The 20,223-nt window shown below is 50.3% G+C and overlaps 2 protein-coding genes across 2 annotated transcripts in view; both read right to left on the bottom strand.

Annotated features, from left to right (window-relative positions):
* The window catches only part of EEF1G (eukaryotic translation elongation factor 1 gamma), a 12,413-nt gene extending 5,674 nt beyond the window's left edge, over window positions 1–6,739 (bottom strand). Inside the window, exons 1-7 of the mRNA XM_007944888.2 lie at window positions 6,728–6,739; window positions 5,528–5,686; window positions 4,744–4,807; window positions 4,441–4,583; window positions 3,772–3,915; window positions 1,826–1,955; window positions 1,221–1,425 (exon numbers count right to left, since the gene is read on the bottom strand). Coding sequence (XP_007943079.1) covers window positions 1,221–1,425; window positions 1,826–1,955; window positions 3,772–3,915; window positions 4,441–4,583; window positions 4,744–4,807; window positions 5,528–5,686; window positions 6,728–6,739 — 857 coding nt within the window. The remainder of the gene's footprint in view (window positions 1–1,220; window positions 1,426–1,825; window positions 1,956–3,771; window positions 3,916–4,440; window positions 4,584–4,743; window positions 4,808–5,527; window positions 5,687–6,727) is intronic.
* Window positions 6,740–9,904: 3,165 nt separating this feature from the next.
* TUT1 (terminal uridylyl transferase 1, U6 snRNA-specific) overlaps window positions 9,905–20,223 on the bottom strand; it is a 16,695-nt gene continuing 6,376 nt past the window's right edge. The window contains exons 3-9 of the mRNA XM_007944887.2: window positions 15,730–16,045; window positions 15,220–15,320; window positions 13,404–13,876; window positions 12,386–12,495; window positions 12,119–12,229; window positions 11,852–11,944; window positions 9,905–11,043 (exon numbers count right to left, since the gene is read on the bottom strand). Coding sequence (XP_007943078.2) covers window positions 9,905–11,043; window positions 11,852–11,944; window positions 12,119–12,229; window positions 12,386–12,495; window positions 13,404–13,876; window positions 15,220–15,320; window positions 15,730–16,045 — 2,343 coding nt within the window. The remainder of the gene's footprint in view (window positions 11,044–11,851; window positions 11,945–12,118; window positions 12,230–12,385; window positions 12,496–13,403; window positions 13,877–15,219; window positions 15,321–15,729; window positions 16,046–20,223) is intronic.

Genomic DNA, 20,223 nt, shown 5'->3' with positions numbered 1-20,223 from the left:
GACACTCTGTAGCCACAGTCATCCTCCTGTCTCTTAGTGAGCATTTCTGTACAGGCTGACTCATCAGAACAGCAAAAATAGAACCACCAAAGGATACAAGCCCCTCTGAGAGCCAGCCACAAAGGCAGAGCAGACACACAACTCTCTGGCCCTCCTGCCTGCACCACCCCTATCACTTCCGAGCGATCACAAACACTCATGAGCGTGAAGACCAACTGTCCTCCACACCAAATACTGTCCCCGCGGCTTGCTTTTTGCTAGAAAGAGGGTATTCCAACGTTCCCAAATACTAGAGGTATCGGGAACTTGCTTTCTAGTTTCAAACTTCACTCAAGTCTTGATGATAATTTCAGGAAGTCTGCCTTATCTACAAATATGCAAGTAAAATACACCTTTTAATACAATATAAACCAAATCAAACTCACTACCATCAACTCGATTCTGACTCATGTAAGTGACCAGACCCCCAGTGGGTTTCTAAGGCTGTAAGTCTCCATGGAAGCAGACTGCCTCATCTTCCTCCCGCAGAGGAGCTCCTGGATTTAACTGCCAACCTTCTGGTTAGCAGCCAAATCCCTTACCCACTACGCCACCAGAGCTCCTTGGTTTAGTATGGACAACCCAAAACTCCAGGCCCTAGAAGCAAAGACGTCACTCTGCAGACTAAGGTGCGCCTAAGCCAAGCCATGGTATTTTCAATTGCCTCATATACATGTGAAAGCTGGACAATGAGTAAGGAGCCTGAAAATAAGATAGACTGCCAGAGTTAACAGATCTGTCCTGGAAGAAGTGCAGCCAGAATGCTCCTTAGGAGCTACAATGGCCAGACTTTATCTCACCTACTTTGGTCATGTGGTCAGAAGGGACCATTCCCTGAAAAAAGAGGGTCAGCAAAAAAGGGGAAGACCCTCAGTAAGATGGACTGCCACAGTGGCTGCAAGTACAGCAAGTATACTTGCTAGATATACACATAATCCAAATACACACACACACCCACACACATATAATCCGAGCTTAAGTGTAACAAGGATTACGAGGATGGCCCATGACCAGGCAGTGTTTCGTTCTGTTGCACACAGGTTGCTGTGACTCAGGACTGACTTGACAGCACCTACCAACAGTAGAGAGGAAGTGTGCACACGTGTGCGTGCACACACAAACACACACACTAGAGACCAGGCCTTCTCGAGTCCCAGTCCTCCACCCTCAAACAGCCTTACCTCTTGGGCAGGTGAGCAAAGGGGTCCTTGGCCTTTGGCTCGGCAGCCAGCGCCTGCTCACATTCGTCCATCTCATCCTCAGGGGCAGGAGCCGCCGCCTTCTTCTCTTCTTTCCGCTCGGCCTGGGGCTTCTGCTTCTCCTCCCGTGGCCCCTTCTCTTTCCGTGGGGTGTCCTTCTTAGGCTGGCTCTCTGCAAACTTTTTAGCTGCAAAGGAAGAGAAAAATCAGCATCCTAACCTTTCCCACAGCCTTCCAAAACCAGGGAGCAAATGGGACAAGAGGGAAAATGCTGGCTGGGATAATGAAGGGAGGACTGGGCTCTGGACCGCACGCCACTAGTCCACTTTCTGTGTGTGAGGAAAGACACGCCAGCAACAAATCTATGTTCCACTGCAACCCGACGTTATCAACATGAGAACATGCGTCTGCACACACAAAGCGAGTCTCACAGAACAGTTACTCCATGTGACAGTCTACGCTCCAAGTCCACAGGATCCAAGAGCAAGACAGGCCCATCAAAGGGTCCACACTGAGCAAACCAGACCTTGCCCCTGGCTGCCTACAGCTTGACCTCACATGTGCTTCTCTCCTTTCCTCAGACTCACCATCAAACTGGGCCATCTTCTCGCAGAGTTTCACCTCTCCCAAGACGGCCCGGAACTGGGGCTGGTTAATGCAGGTGAGGAACCAGCGGTTGGTATTGGGGAAGGCTTGGCGGAAAGAAGGCTCTAGGACCTGCCAGGATATAAAGGGAGAAATGAAGTCAGTGGAGAGAAAGGCCCTGAAGAGTTTCTGGCCAGAGCCTGACAGTCACTTGGCCCTTTCTACACCAAAGCACCATTCACCACCCCCTCAAAGGCCCCAGACGACAGCTCCCTAAAAACCGTCTTGCCCTGGGGGCTGCTGTTGCTGGGTGCCACTGAGCTGACTCTGACTCAGTGACCCTGTGTGGCTGAGCAGAACTGCTCCGTGGAGGTTTAGGCCATAATCTCCACAAGAACAGATCATAAGGTCTTTCTCCCCTGGACCCGCTAGGTGGATTTGAGCCACCAACCTTTCAGTTAACTGCTGACTGATCAACCACTGCCCCACCAGGGCTGCTTTCCTGATCTCTTTTTAGCAATCTAGTACAATTTAACAGGTCACCATCTACTTATCATGGATCAGAGTATCTCAGTAGGAATAAAACCACACAGTACCTCACTCCTTTACAAAAACCATTTTGTGTCTATTGTCTCCAATCTTTTCAATCTCATGTTACTAAAAAAAATTTTTTTAAAGGTTGGGAACCAATAGAAGGCTATCAACTACTTATTTTGCCACTATTATTACACTTCAAAAAGTAAAGAATATTCAACAGCAAAAAAGGTTAATGGTTTCAAGTTAAGGAATAATTCTTTAAATGAAGCTTAGCTCCCTGTGGCCATTTTTATTTTGCTGAGGTCAGATGAAAACATCTTACCATTGAGGCAGGAACAGCAATTGGAAATGCTGGTTCTGCAGTACTTGGGTTCAAATCCCACTCTACCAGATACTAGGTAGGAGCTCTGGTGGTGCAGTGGTTTGAACCCACCGGCCACTCTGCAGGAAAAAGATGAGGCATTCTGTTTCCACAAAGATTTACAGCCCTAAAAACTCTATGGGGCAGTTCTACCTTTTCCTAGAGGGTCGCTGTGAGTCAGAATCGACTCAGTGGCAGCAGGTGTTGGGTTTACATACTAACTGTGTGACCTTGGGCAGGTGACATCTCTCTTCACCCACACAAAAGGTAAAGACCTGCTAACAGGTCCCTGAGAGGCCCCTGGCACAAAGTCTGTCACACAACACAACAAACACAAACAGAAAACCTCGTGGCCATCAAGTTCATTCCAACTCGCAGTGATGCCACAGGACAGAGTAGAACTGCCTCACAGGACATCCAAGGCTGTCATCTTCAGGGACGCACACTGCCACACCTTTCTATCGCGGAGCAGCTGGGGGGTTCGAACCACCGACCCTTCAGTAAGCAGCCAAGCATTTAACCAAAGACGCACCATCTTTTCTATGCTATTATCATACTACTATTCTGGACCAGGATCAGTCTGAGATAACAAGCTTTTTGGTAACTCTTTTAACATCCTAAAGGATTACACTTCTCCTGTTTTATTATTTCAAAGAAAAAAAAAGACTAAAGGAGTTTGTTCACACACATACACCCTCACACTCCCCTACAAGTAGTGACAAAATCTAGACCTCCAAAAGATCCAGATGCTGAAGCTACCACACCTGTCACCTGAGCACAACTGAGCGTCCCAAGAAATATGGCAACAAACTGTCTCAGCTGCCACAAAAAAATTCAGGTGATGGGGCAGCACCAAACTTTTCAGAAAAGAGAAGGGAATCAGAGTCCTGATACGGAATCCTGGGATTCCAACAGCCCCACGGACCAGCTGTTCCCTTAGACCCCATGACATCCATGCCCACTGCAGAGCCTGGGGTACCTGCAAGGCTTGTGATTTTTTTTCTGGTCCCTACCTACCCTGTGCCAACTAGACTTTCTTATACACTTCACCTGTTTGTAGAGCCATAACAGAGTGCAGACAACTGTGATGTCAGCCAGGGTCACACGCTCGCCCACCAGGAAGGTCCTCGTTTTCAAGTGAGCATCCAGCAGGCCCAGAATTCGTCTTACCTCCTCCTTGGCATTCTCTGTGGCCTATTGAATATAAGTTAGCAGTCAGCGGATACCAATCCCTATCCCCACACACCCATTGCTAGAACCAAGGTAACTATTTCACTTACTGAGTCCTGGCTCATTCCCACCCTTTCAATGGAGGCAGACTCTAGGGTCATTCCAAATGTATCACCAATGAAGCACAGTGTTAAATTTTGTCATGGTGCAGTCTGGCCTCATTTCCCGCTGTTATCGACCAGAGTTATAGATCTTGGAATACAGCAGGAACTTGGAGGCCACCGGGTCTAACCATCCGTTACTGTTTAGTATAACCTCCCACAACAAAAACCTTTCCTCTGACTACTCATGACCTTGACACTTCCTCCACAGGGTCTGTCTAACCCAGAATCCAGATGCCTTAACAGCCCACTATGCCACCCTTATTGTACCCCAAAGATCAACCCTCTCACTGCCCACGTGTTCTTCAGGCATCTCCTTTTCTCTGTTTTATTTCTTACTGTGTGACACTCAGGAGCCCCTGCTTCCCCCCAAAAGCCCCAGGCTCACCTGCTTGTTGTGATGCATGATGCCCAGAGTGGGGAACACCCAAGTACTGGCTGGGGCAACTATGTCGCTGTCGGCAAAGCTCACCCACTGCACCACTTGGGCTGCTGTCTCTGGACTACTTCCCCGCAGCTCCTCGTTGCTCACTGCACAGGCAGACACAAAGGTCAGGGATTCTGGGGCCACGCCAACATCAGCCCAGGCCCGAGAGGCCCGAGAATCTTCTCGTCCGCGCCAGCTCACTCTCTGCTCCCACACCCCTCACCACCTGCAGACTCTCCCATTCCTCGCCCCCCTGCAAATTACCATAGTAGGCAATGGCGTTGCTCTCAAACACACAGAATCCATCGTCACCCTCAAATGCTGGGACCTGAGGACAAAGCAGTCAAAAGATAAAGTGAAATACACAGGGATGTTCACTAACCTATTCTAGGAATTGAATCGCTTTGAATAAATTTTTCTATACAGGATTGACAATTTTTACTATCCAGACTCTTAATACTACCTCAAACTCAAAAATCAGAAAATACTTGAGTAACACAGGATATCCTGTACATGAACTCTCAGTATCTGAAGGAATAAATCCATGACTCGGGCATTATCAGGTATTTGTTTAGCGTCCCCCAATCAGACTACGAGACTAGAAAGCAGTCTGACATTCCTGACTACACCATTCACTAGGGTGCTACCCACACAGCACCTGATTGCTTTAGACCTTTCGCAGTGATTATCATGTCTCTGTGAGCCCTTTGGGGAAAGAACCTGCTGGTAGCAGATACTCCATATATTCACACTGAGACCACTGGATCAAAACTCATTCTCTTTCCTGCAGGTTGAAAGAAGCCAGCCTGTGGATTTCATTAAAAATCATTGCCTATCTCTGTATTGCTTCTTACAACTATGTGTGGGTCTGCAATTATCTCAAAAGAAAGAAAAAAAAAAAAAAAACAATTTTAAGTCATGCACATTTCAAGGAACACAACACAGGAAGTGCCTGTTGAAGGATGAAGGCTTTCTCCAGAGTGATGGGATCTTGGGCTCCGTGAATTCTCAGGGCCAAAGGGCTCCCTCTCTCTCTGACCCTACTCACCTTGCCGGCAGGAAATTTGCGGAGAAATTCAGGGGTGCGGTTGGTTACGCCAAAGTGGAAGTGGGGTGGTGCGGAGAGCACGCGGATCTGAGCCCCGCTGTACTGAGCAGCGATGAGGGCTTTGAAGGCCCTCCAGTTTTCAGGGTATGTGTACAGGGTCTGTGCCAGAAAGAACAGGGAAAAAGAATTGGAGGAGAGGGTCTCCATTCTAAATGCCACCTCCTAGAATTCTTCCCCTGAGAATAACTGCTATCTATTCAACTCGATCTTTTTACTCCCGCTGGTGAACCAAGTTCGTTAGTACCTGTCATATGTAATCAGAGTCCCTCGAAATTCCAAAAACAGAACTACACACCAACTGCTAAATAAAGCTTGTTGACAGATCTGACCTTTCCTAAGGACATCTCTAGAAGCATTTTCTTCCCTCAATGTATCGCCGAGAAACCCAAACTTGTAGCTGACTGCTCCATCTGCGGCCAACCACGGCACCCCGCCCCTCCCAGAGCCGTCTCCCATTCATTGATGGGTGCCGAGCGCTCGCCCCTTCACCAGCATCGCCCCTGTCTCTAAGGCGCACATACCCGCTGAGACGTGCAAACCCCCCTCAGAACCGCCATGGAGATACTGAAGCACCTGCCCCCTTCCCGAATCAACTCCTCTCTCTCAAGACCCTTCCGGTCCTTGTCACGCAGACCACCCCTTCCGTCCCGCAGATGAGTTCCCTGATCTTGCCTGCCCTCCTTCGGCCTGACTCCACAGTCCGGAGAGTCCTTTCGTTCCCAAACCCCCCCTGAAAAGACCCTTGATCGTGGCCAGCCACATCTGTCCACAAAGACGCTCCTCTTTCACCGTGTCCCCCCGCTGCCGTCCCACAAAACGATCCCCAAAGTTCCGTCAGCCTGCCCGGGTGCCATGTCTCGAGGCGACAATGAACCGGAACCCCCTTTCAAGGTCCCAGAAGGCCCGGATCCGACAGCTCTTTTTCTGCTCTACCCCGACCCATGCACCTCTGGCCTCCAAGAGCCCCAGCCTCAGTTCCCTTCCACGCTCCGAGAGCCCCGCTGTCCAACAGTAAGGTCTCTAGACCCCAAGTCAGTTCCCTACTCGGCTCCAGAACTCCTCTAGCGCCCACTGGTCCCACTCGGGCAGAGGATGGCGGTGGATAGGGTGACCTGGCTCGTTAGAGCCCGGCAAACTTACCCCAGCCGCCATGGTGATTCCGCAGAGAAAGGGGGTGGGGCTCTCGGCGCTGCCGCAAAGTAAGCCGCCACGGGGAAAGGGGAGGGGGGAAGGGGAGAGCTTTGGAGAAACAGCAGCCGGAAAGCGAGGACGGCATAGAAGGCATACGCACGACAGTTCGGAATCCAGCAGCGGCTGAAGTGGCAAAAGGGGGTGGGGCCTACTGGCCGGCGGAAAAGCTGGCGCCTGCGTATTGGGGCACTCAGGGCCAGTCCACCTCTCAGGTATAACCAATTGGGGTCCGGCAGTAGAGCTGGATCACCGGGGAAGGGAAACTGTGAGAACGACTGGAAAAGCCGCCCCTCCCCGGCTACGTGGCACAGCGGTCAGCCAGCACTGCGCTGGGGCCCAGAAGCGCCCCCCTGCAGGTCCAGAGAGAAGGGACTTGGTGGAGGTTCTGCCAAACCCCCACTGTGACGGTGTGACACAGCAGAGAAAAACAGCTCCTGCACCGAGGTGGCAGTTTGCCCAACTCCTTTTCGTCCGGACAAAGAGACCTCTCTCTAGTAGGAGCGCGAGTCTGAAACCATCTGTACATGTTAGGTTTGCTCACTTTAACCACCTTTGCAGTTCCAAGATGCTGTTACTGCGGAAAGGGCACTAGTCCTGTGGCCTCAGTCAGGGAAGGGGCGAGAGGACACAATACTGTTGCCACCTCTGGCCGGGAGGCTGGGCTCTGACTCTGGACGGGATTTTAGGTAATTTTGGGTAACATTCTCATGAGTTGCGATTCGGATTTGAAAATATATGTATGTATTTTTTAAATTTTTGTGATTTAGGTGAAAATTCTTTTTCCAGACAGCAGTTCATACACATTGTTTCATGACATTGACTGCAATTCCCCACCATGTAACAGTTCTTTTCCCACTTCCTCTCCCTAGTCATCTCTTCCCTGTGTCCTTCCCCTGCCATGCACTCCCTGCCGGCCCCCCATCTGTCTCACTGTGCAAACACTGCCCTTCTGTTCTCCCACAATGCTCCAAGGAGTCTATCTACCTATGTAAGTGTTCACCTCATGTCTATTGTGTGGCTGGAAGCCACAGAAGTTCAGTTCCAGACTGAAGGGTAACTAGGGGCCATAGTCATAGGGGTTTCACGAGGCTCTATCAGAGCAGCAAACCTGGTCTTTTTTTTTATGATTTTTGAGTTTTGTTCCACATTGTTCTCCCACTCTATCCAAGATCTCCTGCACCAACCCCTTTCCAAGTGGTTGACAGTGGTAGCTGGGCACCACCTAGTTCTTCTGGTCTCGTGGTCATATAGGCTGAGGATCACATGGTCCACTAGGCCCTTGGACTGTTTCCATGCCTCTTGGCTTTTCTTCATTCTTATTTGCTCTGGATGAGGAAAGACCCATCACTGCATCTAGATGGCCACTTGCAAGCTTTTAATACCCCAGTCACTACTCACCAAAGTAGGATGTAGAACGTTTTTGTGTAGTATGTTAATGCTGATTGAGCTTGATGTTGCCGGTGGCCATGGTCCCAAGCCCACAGGTCCAACTACTCACTCCCTTAGGGTGGCTGGCTGTGGCCAAACAGCCACCACAACCTTGCCCCTTGTCAGCTCTACTATATACCTGGACATTCTTACAGCACATACAAATACACATGTAGAAACATCGTCTACCAACCCTGTATGTGGTCATGGGCACACTCCCCCCTGCCTAGACATACCTGTTCATTCAGCCTGCCCACCCATCTATCCACCTGTACATCAATGTTTGCCATCACTGACAACGCAGTACTGAACATGCAACAGGGTTCATCATTGTTGTCCGTACCTCCCACGTACCTCTGTCTTCCTTAGTGCCACCGTGCTGAACACTCACTTTTGGTACACTGCCCTTCCCTTCACCCAAATCAATACTTGTCTCTACTATCTAAGTGTTCCCTCCCCTCCCCCCACTGTAACCAACAAAGCAAGTTTCCTTCCATATATAAACTTTTCCTTGACTTTTTACAATAGTGAACTAATACAGTATTTATTCTTCTGTAATTGATTTCCTTCACTCAGCATAGTCCTCCAAGTTCATCCATGTTATGCGGTGTTTTGCAGATTCTACCTTATTCTTTACTGTTACATAGTATGCCATTGTGTGTTATACCATAACTTGGTTATCCATTCTTTTGCTGATGGGCACCTAGGTTATTTCCATCTTTTTGCTATTGTGATTAGTGCTGTGATTAACAAGGGTGTGCTTATATCTGCTCGTCTTGGCTCTCACTTCTTTAGGATATATACCTTGATTGCTGGATCAAATGTTATTTCTACTTCCAACTCTTTAAGGAATCGCCATATTGATTTCCACAGTTGTATCATTTTATAGTCCCACCAGCAGTGTATGAGAGTTCCAATCTCTCCACATCCTCTCCAGCATTTGTTATGTTCTGTCTCGTTGAACTTGGCCATTAGTGCTGGGGTGAGATGGTATCTCATTGTTGTTTTGATTTGCATCTCTCTAATGGGTACTGATCATGAACATTTCTTCATGTTTGTTAGCCACCTGATTTATCTCCTTTGGTGAAGTGTCTACTCATGTCTTCTGCCCGTTTTTCAATTGGATTTCCTTTTTGTTGTTGAGGTGTTGGGGAGTTTTCTATAAATTTTAGAGCTAAGTCCCTTGGTGGGTATGTCATGGCTGAGTACTTTTTCCCATAGATTTGAAAATCTTTTAACCCAATTTAAAAGCAGGATGACTTCTTCAAGGAAAGAATGGATGAAGGACCCTTAGCCCAAATCATGGGCCCAGTTACCATCCATACGTCTGTGGGGCAGCACAGGAAATGTCAAGGCAAACTTGGCTCTTCTCACACAGACTGTCCAACCTGCTGAGCACACTGTCAATCAAGACTCAGGTGTCAGGCACCGTGCTGTCTTGGCTCTCCCTGCCAGCTGTGATAAATGGTATGAAGGAAAGAAAGGGGTGCTGAGGTGGAGAATACCAGGGAGACCTCTTTTAGACAGACTGCTCAGAGAAGACCCGTGGGAGAGGGTGGCATCTAAGGTTTGGGGCAGGGGAAGGAGGGAAGAGGACTTATTGGGTGGAAGGAGGCCTACCACCAAGGGAAAGGAGAGAAAACCAGGAAGCATTTGTATTAAACCAGCAGCTTTATTGCCCTTTAGCATGTCGTATCTTCACTTGAGGAGATGTCTAAGCGCTTGAGGGAGGAAAACCTGTAAGAAGTGGTGGAGCTCAGGGAACAGACCTTGGGTGTCCTGGAGTGGGGTCACCGTGAGAGCCTGCTCTGCCGGGGAGGCAGAGGCCACAAAGGTCAGGAGGGGCTCAGCCTCCGGCCTCTGTTCACCACCCCCAAGTCCCCTCAGCTCCTGGGTCACCTGAGCCTCGGTCACCAGCCACTCCGCTCCGGCGCCAGCACCCCCTCCACCACCTTCCTTGGTTTGCTGCTGTAAGCGTCTCCGGGCACGCCGCCGCCCCTGCCACACTCGGTGCCACAAGGCACAGCGCCAGCTCACAGAGGCGGGAAGTGCTGCCCCCTCGCCTGTCTCACCCTGTGACCCTCCGTGGGCTGCATCGTGTCGTGCCAGGGCGACACAGCCTGGCTGGCTCCCTGCTCCGGTGGCTACATGCTCTCCAGTCATCAGCGACGGCTCCCTGGGCTGCCCAGGGCTCTGCATGGCCCAGTCCCGCACCGTCTCACCGACTTCCACCACCATCTCTTCCACCTCGTCGTCGCTGGGGCCCCCTGCACAGCCCAGCTGCCCTCCCTTCCCCTCCTCACAGCCCTGAGTCTGTCTGTCTCGTTTCAGTCTTTTGCTCGTCCCTCCCTGGGGAGACTCCCCGGCTCTGCCTCCTTCGGGCCGCGATCTCTTGGTTCCCTGCTCTATATGGCATCCCAGTGCTTCCTTTAACAACTGGACCAGGGCCACAGTGAGCTGGGCGAAGGGAAAGGGGGGTAAGGGGATGGGTGTAGCAGACAGCAGGGAGCTAGGGGGACTGGGCTGCAGGAGGGGAAGCAGCCCCCAGTCCCGACCCCGGGAGGAGCGATGCTGGTACTGGAGGCTCCGGCAGTAATTGGCTGCCACTCGGCAGCAGTTCTGTAGCCGCCCAGCTACCCGGCTGGTCACGTTGGCTGCCACATTGTGACTCAGGTCAAAGGGGTCCTGAAGATTCAGGGGGCCGAGGCGCAGGCCCCCCCAGAGAGTAGAGGGCAGGCCTCCTGCCACGGGCAGTGCCTGGCCCTCCCGCAGAGACAGCAGTGAGCCACGAAGATCCCAGCAAGAGACACAGGAGAAGAACTGGGCTAGCAGGGACCCTGGAGGTGAAGGAAGATTGGAGAAAGGGGTCACCTACACGCACAGTGGTTAAGAGCTCAGCTGTTAACCAAAAGGTTGGCAGTTCGAACCCACCAGCCACTCTGCAGGAGAAAAGATGTGGTAATCTGCTTCCGTAAAGATTAAACCAAAAAACTAAACTCACTGCCATCGAGTGGGATCCGACTCATAGAGACCCCTCCTTGGGTTTCCAAGGCAGTTTCTCTACAGAAGTGGATTGCCCATTCTTCCTTCTGAGGAGTGGCTGGTAGGTTTGAACTGCCAGGCTTCTGGTTAGCAGTCACATGCCTTAGGCACTATGCCACCAAAGCTCCTTCCATAAACAGAAACAGTACAGCCTTAGAAATCCTAGGGGGCAGTTTTCCTGTGTCCTGGAGGGTCGCTATGAGAACTGACTGGACAGCAACAGGTACAGGCCAGACCTGAAACTACAGGAGACAAGTTCTACACCCGAGTCATTTCCTTAGCAGCACTGTTTCTCTTCCAAGTGGCTCAGAAGAGGGCCCAGAAGCTAGGCTTCTCTGGTCCCTGCCCCCCAAAAGGTCCCGCCCCCTCTCTGTGCCCCAGGAACACCCTTCCCCAGGTGCTGCTCCTCCCGCTGGCCAGCAGCTTAGCCTCAGGCAAGCCACCTCTGGCAAGGGGAGACTGCTCTGGGGCGCCTCCTCTCCGTCTGTGTAACGGTGGTCACGATATTCTCTGTCCACAGTAAACTGTGCCCACAGTAAACGCAAGAATGTCACCTACGCTCGTGATAAAATCACGCGTCCTCTCCAAGGGCCTGAGACTTACTGAGGGGCTCCACGTTGGTGCTGGGCTCCAGTCTCGAGGCGTCACGGGGGAAACTACAGTCCCAGCCGTCAACTTCGACCTGTTCTCCCTCACCTGTAGAGTGAAACAGGTGTTGCTCAGCCTGGAAACAGAACCACTGCGTGGGGAGGGGGGAGGGGCGTGGGAGGGCTGAGGAGAGCTCACTGCCCTGACTCGGCGTGGCCCTGTGGCGGAGGAGAGGAGAGATGAGGCTAACGAGACCGAGCCGGGGAGGCCGAGCCACTGTACCTGCTTTCTGGGTGAGCTGGGCAACAGTGGGCAACACCGGAGGGGCCCTGGTCTGAAGGAAATAGATCACGAGCAAGGTCAAGGCGTAATTATTGAGGAGGGGGCCGCTCCCTGCGGGAACAGTGAGTCCATGGAGATCAGCGAGGCTCCCGGCCCCGTTCCCAGCCATTCTCTCACCACCCGTTCCTGTACCAGCCCCCATTCTCTCCCTGGTGTCCTCTGTCCTGACATCAACTCAGCCCCAAGTCTGTCCCGATTTGTCCTCACCTGACAGCCCTCGACTCTGAGCCCAGCAGCGGAGGGTATACACAAGGGGCCGGACTCGCCCATCCAGCTCGGAGCAAAGACTCAGGAAGCGGGAGTTATGCAGGGCCAGCCTGGGCAGAGAGGGGACAACAGTGTCAGGGCCGGGGAGCTTTCTGAGCTGTCGCTCCCTGTTCTCTCCAGACTGTAGCTGAAGTAGAGGCCAGAAGAGGGTTTCCCAAAGTGGCTGCCAGAACACTGGTCTTGTGAGAAGGTGGGCAAAAGGAGATGAAATGAGTTAGGGAAACACTACATGTTATGTGCCCATCTTCCATCTTGGACATTCACAGAGGACATTAGAAAACTGCTCAGAGCCTGTGGTATGCAAAGAAACAAAGACAGGGAGGGAAGGAAAAGGAGGGAGGAAAGAGGGAAAGGGGAGAGGGAGAAAGAACAGCTCAATGCATTTAACTTAGCATTTCCCAAATCTGTTCAACCAGGAAACCTGTTTTCACATCCCTTAAAAATAATATTCCAAATTAAACCCACTCCTGTGGCTTCCAGACAAATAAAAGACAGGCATATCAGCTGAACATTTACATTAGGTAGATATACTCCTCAGAGAGAACAATCACGGGAGAATAGAAGGGCTGTGTGTGCACAGGGACATAGCTCAGGGCAGGAGCGCATGGAGGGAAGGACCCAGGGAAGAGGTAACTATGGGGAAGAAGTGGAGGGGAGCTGTTGCATTGTGGTAAATTGCAGTCAATGTCATGAGACAAAGTATATGTGAACTGCCGTATGGAAAATGACTTTGTTCTGTAAACTTTCACCTAAATCACAATAAAAATTTTAAGATAATAATAATATAACACCGAACCGGAGCCAGACAGAGGGGATGAGAAGCTGGAAGAGGGGTGGGACCCCCCCCAAGAGTAACCTCCAGGCTCATCAGGTACAAGAGCTTCCCAAACCAGGACCCACCTCCTCCACCCCAGAATGCTCAGTGGGCCTTCCCCAAGCATCCCCTCGACAGAGGTACCGGTTGCTGAGGGAGACGTCCCCGTGGAGACCTGAGGGCCGATGGCAGAACTTGACCACCGGGCGTCGGGCCGAGGGCACGGTTTGCACTCGGTACACCCCCGGCACACAGCCCCGCAGGATAGACCCCACAAGCTCCAGCATTGCTCCACGCGCTGTTTTCTCCTCCTTCAAGGCCTCTGCTAGTTGCAGAGACCTCCCCAGCTCCTCCTCCTCTCCCTTGTCCTCCTGCAGGGGAGAGCCTGGAGGCAGGGACTGGGGAGAGGCCAGGGTCTCAGAGGCCAAAGCCGAGTCTGGAGTCTGGGGTGCCAGGGAGGAGGAAAGGGTTTCAAAGTCCAGGGCCTCAGGATCCTGGGGAGAAGCTGGAGGCTGCGAGCCTGGAGGGGAGGCTGGGAAGCAGGCCAGGGCTTGAGGATCCAGTGGGGAAGCCAGGGCCGAGTCCAAGGAGGGAGAGTCGGGAGCCTTGGGGGCTGGCTGTGGGCAGAGAAGAGCCAAGTGAACACCTCGCCTGCTGTCCCCTAACCGGGGAACATTCTGGTCCCCAGAACAACACTATCTAATGATGTTGTTGTGTGCCGTCGAGTCAAACCCGACTCATAGCGACCCCTCCTTGGGTTTCCGAGGCAGTATCACTACGGAAGCAGGATTGCCCAACCTTCCTTCTGAGGAGTGGCTGGTGGGTTTGAACCGCCAGCCGTCTGGTTAGCAGGCAAGTGTCTTAGCCACTATGCTACCAGAGCTCCCTGTCTAATATTACTATTAGATAATAGCTAGGCGCTATTCTAAGGACTTCACATATGTTAACTCATTTAATCGTCACAACCACCCTTTTTTAAAATTAAAAGTAACCTTTCCATTCCATGAGGTAAATGGCCTATATTCTTCAAAAACACGATTGTCACAAAACACAAAAACAGGCAGAGCAAAGACTAGAGCGCACCCCAGAGACAGCTGCCAACACTGCAGCAGGGACTGCAGGCAACAGCCCGGTACCAGTGCTCAAGGGTCCTCGGCCTGATCATCCCACTGTGGTTACACACTGGAACACCTTTGTTCTTACGTAACACGTACTGGAATGTCAAAGGGTAAGAGGCATACTATGCCACCTACTTTCTAAGGGTCCAGAAAAGAGAGAATTTGTGGGGGGAGGGGGTGTATGTGTAGACAGAATGATAAAATGAGTGTTATTTTTTGAAAAAAGGTTTCCTGTTCTAAAATTGGGGGCCCTAGTGGTGCAGTGGTTAAGCACTCTGCCACACCCTTCTCCTGTGGAGGGTCTGGTGGGTTCAAACCGCTAACTTTCCAGTTAGCAGCTGGGCACTTACCACTGCACCACGAGGTCTCCTTCCATAAAGATGACAGCCTTGGAAACTCTATGGGCAGTTCAATTCCACTGTCCTACAGGGTCACTAGGAGTTAGAACTGACTCAATAGCAATGGGTTTGGTTTGACACTGATATGACAAAAACATAATCTGTACATTGTAGAAAACACAAGTAAACAAAAAACTACAACCCAAAACTCACCTTGTTGTGTATCTTTTTATATACCATTTTACCAAAATACTATCATATTACCCACACCATTTTGAAATCTAGTTTTTCACCTGTCAATTCTCTTCATCCTATCTCATACCCGTCCATATTCACATTTCTCTACAATCACCCTTCCAGAGAGGCCCAGGGTCCCCATTTCACAGATGAGGAACAAGGCATGGCGAGGACAAGGACTTGCCCCCAGTGACGCGGCTTGTGAGCACAGTTACTGTTCCCTGACCGTCCTTACTGGCTCTTCTTAGCTGCCTCCTTGTCACTCACCTGAGGCTCCTCTAAGTCACCCAGATCCAGGAAGAGGTCAAGATCACAGCCATGCACGTCAAAGCTGTTTATGGAAGAGCCAAAAGGATGGACCACACAGCCTGGGTGCAGAGCAGAGAATAAAGGTCAAGAGACATTAGAGGGCAGTTGGGAGTGGCACTCACATCTGGACCAAAACCCACCACCATCAACTCCAACGCATAGTGTCCCTACAGGACAGAACAGAACTGTCCCCAGAGGGTTCCCAAGGCTGTGAATCTCTATGGAGGCAGACTGCCTCATCTTCCGCCCCTGGAGCAGCTGTTGATTTCAAACCACCGACCTTTCAGTTGACAGCCCGAGCACTTAAAGACTGAGCCACCAGGGCTCCCAAAGAATATAATCGGGCACAAAAATGAACCCGACACCCAACGAAGAGCTGACGTGGGGGTACCAGAGATGCAGACACAGGGACGTGACGCGCAGGGAGGGCTCAGGCAAGAGGTGTGTGTGGCAGCAGGAGACACTCACCAGGGAAGAACTCTGCGAAGACCTCCTGCATCAGCGACACCACGAGGCTCCGAAGCTGCCGCTCCGCCTCGGACAACTCCCTGAGCCCCACGAGCGTCACCATCTGTGCCTCCACGTCTGGCGCCTCGGCTAGCGCTCTGGCCAGCTGGTGACTGTCGGGGGCCGCCCCTTTGGGGGACTTGGAAGCTGGACTCTGGAACTCCTTCTGCTCCCGTGGCCGGACCCGCAGGCGACGTCCTCTCAGGCTGTGCTGAGGGTGGGACAAGACGGCCTCCCGGGCATTCACATCCCCCATCTCCACAATGGCAAACACTCCCTGGCAAAGCACAACAGAGGCAGGTACCCATGAGTGGGTGAGAAGCTCTGACATGGGGACTAGCCCAGGAACCAGGAGTATCTGCTGCTTTCTGTAACAGCAGGGAACATTCAGAAAAGCAATTCTCTCCCTCACTCCCACCTACACATTTTACTGTCACCCTAGTCTGCCACTGAAAATCTCTCTTTATCAATTTCATTGTTCCCGATTCTTGCCAATGATGTGATTTCACTGGTTATCCTGTGACCCAGCCCCTAGCTTTCCGTGATTTAACTCAACTCTTCTAATACTTACTAAGAATCCATGTCAGGGATGCTGTGGCTAAGCATAAATAGGAACACACAATCCCTATCTCCAAGGAACATTCCTCTAAGAATAACAGCAATATGACAGCCACGCTCTTGTGGTCGAGCTCCATGACAGTCACTGGGCCCTAATTTTTTTAAAAAGATAGAATATTAGGAGCAGGAAAGCCATGAGTGCTTTGAGGTAGAAAGTCCATATTCTTTTGTATCCTGGGCAATGCTAAAGCTGGAGCCTCATTCTGCTTATAAAAAGAATGTAATTAAGACAGCGTGGTGCTGGTATAAGGATAAACACTCAGCTCAAAGGAACGGAATTTAGAAATAAACCCATACGCCTACAGTAAACTAATGTCTGACAAGAGTGCCAAGACAGTCCAACGGAGGAAAGAAAAGTCTCCAGAAACAGTGCTGGGATAATACACAGCCACACAAAAGAATGACGCTGAACCCCTACCTCACACCATTCCACAAAACTTAATGCAAAATGGACCCAAAACCTAAGTGTATGAGTTAAAATTGCAAAACTCTTAGAAAAAAATAAAGGTGTAAATCTTTGTGACCTTGTATTAGACAACGGTTTCTTAGGTGTGACACATCACAAGGAACCAAGAAAAGAACAGGTAAACTGGACTTCATTCAAATTAAAAGCTTTTCCTAAGAAGGAACGCATTACTGATACGTGCTACAGTGTGATACACGTTACAATGTGGATGAACCTGGAAAACAGCCAAGTGAAAGCAGCCAGATGCAAAAAGGACACACACTGTGTAATTTCCTTTGTATGGGATATCCAGAGTAGGTCAACCCAGAGACAGAGCACACTGATTGTCACCAGGAACTGCAGAAAAGAGGAGTGGGAGGTAACTGCTTATGAATGGGTGATAGAGACGTTTTACAACAGAGCTGGTAGACATACAACATTGTGAATGTGCTAAATGCCACTGACTTGTTCAATTTTTAAAGTTTTAATTTTATGTCATGGGAATTTTACTTTTTTTTTTTTTTTAACTTTTGTGTTTCAAAAGACGCTACCAAAAAGTGAAGAAATAGCTCAGAGTGGGAGAGTGTTTTTCCAAATCACGTGTTTAATAAGGATCTACACCAAACCAAAATGGAGCTCTGGTAGCATAGTGCCTATGGCACTTGACTGCTAACCAGAAGGCTGGCAGTTCAAACCCACCAGCCACTCCTCGGAAGGAAGGTTGGGCAATCTACTTCCAAAGTGATACTGCCTCAGAAACCTAAGGAGGGGTCACTGTGAGTCAGGTCCAACTTGATGGCACATAACAACAACAGTAACAATCAAACCAAAAACCAAACTCACTGCCGCAGAGTCAGTTCTGACTCACAGCGACCCCTCCTTGGGTTTCCAAGGCAGTATCTCTATGGAAGTAGATTGCCCAGTCTTCCTTCCGAGGAGCGGCTAGTGGTTTGAACCGCCAGCCTTCTGGTTAGCAGTCAAATGCCTTAGGCAGTACGCCACCAGAGCTCCCAATCAGGATCTACCGTCCAGAATAAACTAGAAACCCTTCCCGTCCCCTACTACCTATTTCCATGTTTCAGAGAATTCAGTCAGACAGCTGGCTTAGAGTCACACCTGGCCTCTGTAGTCATCTGGCAGGGATCTGGCAGGATCTGCTGTGTTCAAGAGGGAGCTCAGACTGAGAACAAGCACGTGTGTCAAGAAAGACCTCAATGGCCGTTAGTGATGAACGCTCCAGGCTCTCCCGTGGCCGTGCCCTCATTTTGGAGGTGACTCACTATGGGCTAGGGCAGTATCTTTCAGTACTTTTTTAGCCCATACCCTCTCTGATTAAAGACAAAAGCTTTACCATCATGGTTTTTATATATCATCCTGAGGGGTTATGCGGCTGGATAAGAATCAATGGATGAAGGAACTAGGAATAGAGGAAATGAGGTGTGTTTGGTGGCAAATCTTTAACCTTTCTGGGGTTGATGCCAGTGAAACTTTCCCACTAAGTCTCAGCGTTCCAACAAGGGACTCAGAATGACACCGAGATGCTCGGCAGAGAGGATGACTGTGAATGCTGGCTAGGGTTAATTAGTAATGTAAGTGAGGGTAGGCTGGGCACCTAGGCCTGAGTCACAGATGGGGAGTGACTGATTATGGATGGGGGCTGCCTTTTGGTGAGATGAAAGTGTTCTGGTATTAGATTGTGATGATGGTCATACAACTCCATAGCTCTGTAATTGCAGTGCGACAGAATGCTTTTATAGGGCCTTTCTAGCCATGGTCCAGTAACTCCCACCAAATGATTAGGTGGGACTATGCAAATGAGGTGTCAGTAGCCCACCAAGGGGACTGGACAGCTTTCTATTAATGCAAACAAGGTGCATGGGACTCTTGCAGGGATGGGACCATACAAATAAGGGACCCCAAAAGAGGCCTTTCCATTTTGCCATCCCACTAGGCTTAAAATGAGCCATTCGAGAGGCAGACAGGGGGGACTTCACTAGCACTAAGAAGAGACAACAGCGGAGTGTGTCCTATGGACCAGGAGTCCCTGTGCTGAGGACCTCCTAGACCCAGGAGATGGAGCAAGCTGTAACACCAGAGTTGGTGCAAGACAGTGAGAGGCGGCAACAGAGAAACAGTGGCAGCAGAACCAGGAGATCGGTGCAAGACAGCACGGGAGCCAAACCACGGAGCTCAGAGAGCTGACTACTTTTAGCCGGGAGGCTTCCTGACGGAGTGGGGAGCCTCCAGTCACTTATCCATGGATCTAGGCCTGCCAACTTATGGAGCTTGAGAGCTGAGTGTCTTTGGGATGAGGCTTACTGGCAGAGTAGGGTACCTCTGGCTACTTAGTGGTGGAACCAAAGAACTTTGTAACACTTGCCCAAGCAGAGTATAGGATAGGCCGGCCCAAGAGACCCAAGGGGCAAGAGGCCAAGGGCCAGGGAGAAGCCTGCTGCTGTGGGCAATATCAAGAAGCTGTCCCAACCGCAAAACTGTATCCCGAGTCATTTCTTATCCTGCACTATAACCTGTTACTTCTCTAATGAACCCCATTAATTTAAAGTATTGTCAGTCGTTCTGTGTGGCCACTGCAACAAACTGTTGAACCCAGCCAATCAGAATGCTGTGGGAGCAATGGCTGCTATCAGGAAAGTCAAATGCTTGGAGGGTGGAGGGATGTTTTACCTCCACTTCACAGCAACAGCCTTGAGCTGCTAAAGCTGATGAGGGTCCTCCCTCCTTCCCCTTGTGAAGCTACGTGAGGAGGTCTGATGCTACCATCACACCACTTCTACAGTTGGCACCATGTTTTTTACAGTAATATGTCAATCATAGAATTGTACACTTTAAACGGGCTTATGTGAGTTACACCTCAATTTAAAAAAAAGGAAAAAAAAAAGCACCTCCTTACCTTCACTACTACCCTCACCTCTAACAGAGCAAAAAATAACCAAAGTGAAGCCAAGGGAAAAGGCAGCCCCTTGACCCTGCTCAGGCCAGTCTTCTGACTCTGAGGAGTCTCAAAGCTCACCAGACTGAAATTCAACACTGAGTTTGCAGCCAAAGCCCCATCTAGAAATTAGGTGTACTTCTGCCTGGCTTGTCTTTGTGTACATTTCTCTTAAGCACCTTACAGAAGCTTTTCTCGTGCCAACAGTGCTCCCACAAAAATGGTAAATATTCCTAAAGCCCGTCAGACTTTCTGAAGGAACTGTGGCAAGCCATCTAAGTGCCACAACTGGTCTCTCCTCGTCTGGAGCAAAGAAGTGTGAAGAAAATCAAAGATGCGTAATAACACATCTGACAAGGGGCTTATCTCTAGAATTTATAGAACACTCCAACACCTCAATAACAAAAAGACAAACAATCCAATTAAAAAATGGGCAGAAGAC

This window comes from Orycteropus afer, unplaced genomic scaffold, assembly GCF_000298275.1.
Source record: "Orycteropus afer afer isolate SDZICR_OR568_19922 unplaced genomic scaffold, OryAfe1.0 scaffold00130, whole genome shotgun sequence".
In the NCBI taxonomy this organism is placed as follows: domain Eukaryota; kingdom Metazoa; phylum Chordata; class Mammalia; order Tubulidentata; family Orycteropodidae; genus Orycteropus; species Orycteropus afer.
The sequence above is the reverse complement of the archived record's forward strand: the minus strand, read 5'-3'. Positions and strand labels throughout refer to the sequence as shown.